Source organism: Propithecus coquereli, unplaced genomic scaffold (assembly GCF_000956105.1).
Source record: "Propithecus coquereli isolate 6110/MARCELLA unplaced genomic scaffold, Pcoq_1.0 Scaffold193, whole genome shotgun sequence".
In the NCBI taxonomy this organism is placed as follows: domain Eukaryota; kingdom Metazoa; phylum Chordata; class Mammalia; order Primates; family Indriidae; genus Propithecus; species Propithecus coquereli.
The window spans coordinates 533,604-537,194 of record NW_012144190.1 but is presented as its reverse complement, the minus strand read 5'-3'; the positions used below and the strand labels follow the sequence as shown (position 1 = coordinate 537,194).

Below are 3,591 nucleotides of genomic sequence, written 5' to 3'. Positions count from 1 at the left end.
TTCCTGCTGGTCAGACCTTGAGTTCTGGGATAGGTTGGGGTGAGTTTGCGCTGTCCCTGTACTCCAGCTCCAGGGCCTCCCGCGCCTGCTGCGGTCACCTGGGGAGAGCAGTTTCCTCTCTGTGGTTGGTGACCTTCACTAGCCCCTCTGTGGGACTCTGCTCCTAAATCTTGACGGCTGGCCCAGGCCTGGCCTTGGGGCATGAGGGAGGATGTAACTTGTGTTCAAACCAGGCAGGGACTTCGGGAGGAAGGGACCTGGTCCATGTGAGCTGTCAGTCCAGGCCCCTCGAGCCCCTGTTTAAGCCCCACGTGTGCCTGGGCTACACATACAGGCTGGAGGGATCCTCCCAGCCAGTCTGTCCCCTCTGTAGGCTGAGGACTGGCCAGGAAGTCACTGGGTGCCATGTCCTGCCAGAGGGAGTCCCGTGGCAGCAGAGGCCCCAGGCTGGGCCAGGTGCTGGCTGCGGAGGGTTCCTGCCAGGCGTATGTCTCACCTGCCGGCAGGCCCGCTGGGGGAGGATTGCTTTGCAGCTCCCTGAGCCGGTCCCCTGGGGGGAAGCAAGGAGCTGCCTCATGGGTGATGAGGGCACCCAGCAGCCCACTCCCTGCACCAGCAGCCAGGCCTGAGGGTGAGGCTGGACACCTGCACGCAGTAGGGCCACATCTTCAGACAGGAGGGTTGAAGTAAAGACCAGGTGGGCAGTGCAGGTGAGTGTTGCAGGTAAGTGGTGTTCTGGGAAACCTTCATCTTGGTTACCCTGGGGCACAATGACAGTCATTACCATGGGTCACAGTTGGTTTGGGAGCCACTGCAGGTTGCCTGAGGCTCAGCTGGCAAGAACAGCGAAAGCTCTCAGCACTCACATGTCCGTCCTTGTCCACTGAGTCAGTGTTCTGGTGGAGGTCACTGATAGCCCAGAGGGTTCTTGAGGGGGTGGAGGGAAGGTTGAAGCAGGGAGGGAGACCCCCTTCCCATCCCTCCAGTGTGGTCCTGCTGGCCAGCTCCCTCCCTGGCTTCCCCAGAAGGGGCGGCCTTTGGAATTCTGCACCCTGTCCCTTCCAGATGGGCTGGGCACAGGACGACGGGAGGTCATTTGTGGGCCTCATCCCTAGGCAGACAGGAGGAAGCCACATCCCAGTGTGCTGGGGCAGAGGGACCCCTGGGTCCTGACAGGTGCCTAATCAGTGGGTGCCAGGCGATGCCATCCCCAGAGTGGGAGTGACGTTTCCCTGGGCCCTGTTACCGGTTAAAGAGTCCTCAGCACGTTCCTCAGGTTAACGTGTAACCACAAGCTCTCCCCTCCGCCCCCGGAAGCCAGCAGCTCCCAGACAGAGGCTGCTCTGGGGCCGCCACAGGCCAACATGGACGCTGGCAAGGAGGGGCTGCCCCTGAGGGTCCACTGCTTAGTCCAAGTGAGAGCCTCCGCGGGTTTGGGGCGGCTGGGGCCTGGGCTCCTGGGCACCCGGGCAGCCTGGGGCTTGTGTCCTTGGAGAGTTGGTTGGGGCCCCCCAGGAAGCTGGGTGACTGGGTCGCTGAGGAGACTGAAGAGCCTGGTCCCTGGATAGGCCCAGCCTGGGCAGCTTTGGGTCCTGGGTGGGGTGGGACAGAAGCCAGGAGATTTGAGTTGCAGTCTGGCGGGGCCTGACCCTCAAAAATGGGGGCTGAGCTCAGTGGCTCAGCAGCACCCCTCCTCCCCCCAAAGCCCCTGAACATCTGCAGGTGGCTGAGCCCCTTCTTCCTCACCTGCTCCATCTACTTCCTGCTCTGGATTCCCGAGGACCAGCCGTCCTGGGTCAGCGCCCTGGTCAAGTGCCTGCCCGTCCTCTGCCTGGCCGCGTTCCTGTGGGCTGTGCCTTCGGGCGGGGACTACGTCTGGCTCCTCCAGGCAGCCCTTGTGTGCTCGGCCGTGGGGGACGCCTGCCTAATCTGGCCTGGGGCCTTCCTCCCTGGTAAGCGGGGACCCTGTCGTGGAGCATCCCAGCTGTCCCGTGGAGGAGCCTGGGGTGCAGGGAGGCTTCCCCTGGAGCTCATGGCCCAGGGCACTGGGGACGCAGTGGGACCCAGGCAGCTCACAGTCCAGCGAGGGGGTGGGGTCAGATGGCGTCAGGTCAGAAGGTGGGGGGTGGCGTGGAGGAAGATAAAGACGAGGTCGTAATAAGCTGGGTGGTCAAGGAAGGCCTCGCTGAGGAAGTGAGGTTTGGGCAGTCTGGAAGGAGGTGCGTGTGCCCGTTGGGGAAGGGCCCTGTGGCAGGCGGAGAGGTCCCGGGGCAGGTGTACCAGGTGCGCATGTCCAACAGGCCCGGGTGGCCGGAGCAGAGTGGCCGGCAGGCGGAGGGCATGGGGCTGTGGAGGCCAAGTAAGGACAGGGGGTGGGGTTTTGCACAGAGCAAGGATAGACACTGCATTCAAAGGTCACACCCACTGCTCTAAGCCACTTGGGAAGCTGAGGGCAGCTCTGGGAGGCTCTGCCAAGGCCGGGACCGGTGCTTGGGGATAGTCCCTCCCTCAGGCCCTGAGTGGTGGCCGAGACAGACGAAGAAGCAGCAAAGCCCTCGCTGTCCCCTCTCCACCACCAGGCGTGGCTGCCTTCGCCTTGGCCCACGTCCTCTACTCCTGGGCCTTTGGCTTCTCGCCCCTGCGGCCAGGATTGCTGCTGCTCATCATCCTGGCCGCCGTCCTATGGCACAGCTTCCTGCAGCCGCACCTCGAGCCTGGCATGGTCCTGCCCATGGCGGCCTACCAGCTGGTCCTGAGCGTCATGCTGTGGCGGGGCCTGGCCCGGGGCGGGACTGCCGGCTGGGGTGCCCTGCTCTTTGCTGTCTCTGACGCCGTGCTGGCCTGGGACACCTTCGCCCAGCCCGTGCCCCACGCCCGCCTGGTGACCATGAGCACCTACTATGCCGCCCAGCTCCATATCACGCTGTCAGCCCTTGGGAGCCCGGGGCCCAAGACCGACTGACTCGGGAGCCAGCCGGGCTGGCGTCCATGCCCCGCCCTCCTGCAAGGACCCCCACGCCGACCCCGCCTGAGAAATGCCCTCGCCCGGGAAGCTTCCTGACTCCACTGGGCCATCTCAAGATGTTTGGGGACCATTTGTGGAATTCAAAGTCTGCTGCCAGGTTCTGGCCACCCTCCCTCAGTTCTGACTCCAGATTCTGGGCTCTGCAGCCAGACCCACCCTGGGCCCTCCCCAGCTCCTGCCTGCTGCTGTGTTCCCTGTCGGCCCCCATGGTCGGTCAGCCAGCCCCTCCCCGCTGCTGTCAGTCTGCTTTTTGTTGCTTGAGTAAAGCGGATGTGGAAATGTCCATGTTGCCATTATTTTGGGAGAGAGGTCAGGGAAGGATCTTCTTGTCAGGATCACGGTTAATAATGGCAGGCGTTTCTTGGGGCCTCCCGGCGAACTAGGCCTGGTGCCAGACCAGGTCCTCCCCAGGGCCCCCGTTCCAGGTGAGGATTGTACAGAACTGAGACCACGGTAAGACTGGCCACTGGAGTGGTTTCTTAGGGCACTGTCACAAAGTATGGCAAACCGGGCACAGTGAGAGAAGATAAACCTGTATAGTTCAGGCAGCCCGAAGTCGAGGTGTG

The 3,591-nt window shown here is 63.3% G+C and overlaps 1 protein-coding gene across 1 annotated transcript; it reads left to right on the top strand.

The window, feature by feature from the left end:
• The first annotated feature begins 405 nt into the window (after window positions 1-405).
• On the top strand, window positions 406-3,272 carry TMEM86B (transmembrane protein 86B). The gene is made up of 3 exons (XM_012643197.1): window positions 406-1,415; window positions 1,706-1,952; window positions 2,580-3,272. Exons 1-3 carry the CDS (start codon window positions 1,365-1,367, stop codon window positions 2,960-2,962), a joined length of 681 nt encoding a protein of 226 aa, XP_012498651.1. The 5' UTR covers window positions 406-1,364; the 3' UTR covers window positions 2,963-3,272.
• Window positions 3,273-3,591: the final 319 nt, after the last annotated feature.

Bases quoted from the DNA above. Each gene is read 5' to 3' on its own strand.
- TMEM86B (XM_012643197.1), top strand. From the start codon at position 1,365: ATGGACGCTGGCAAGGAGGGGCTGCCCCTGAGGGTCCACTGCTTAGTC. The intron at 1,416-1,705 runs GTGAGAGCCTCC...CTCCCCCCAAAG, and splicing joins GGGTCCACTGCTTAGTCCAA to CCCCTGAACATCTGCAGGTG. The intron at 1,953-2,579 runs GTAAGCGGGGAC...CTCCACCACCAG, and splicing joins GCCTGGGGCCTTCCTCCCTG to GCGTGGCTGCCTTCGCCTTG.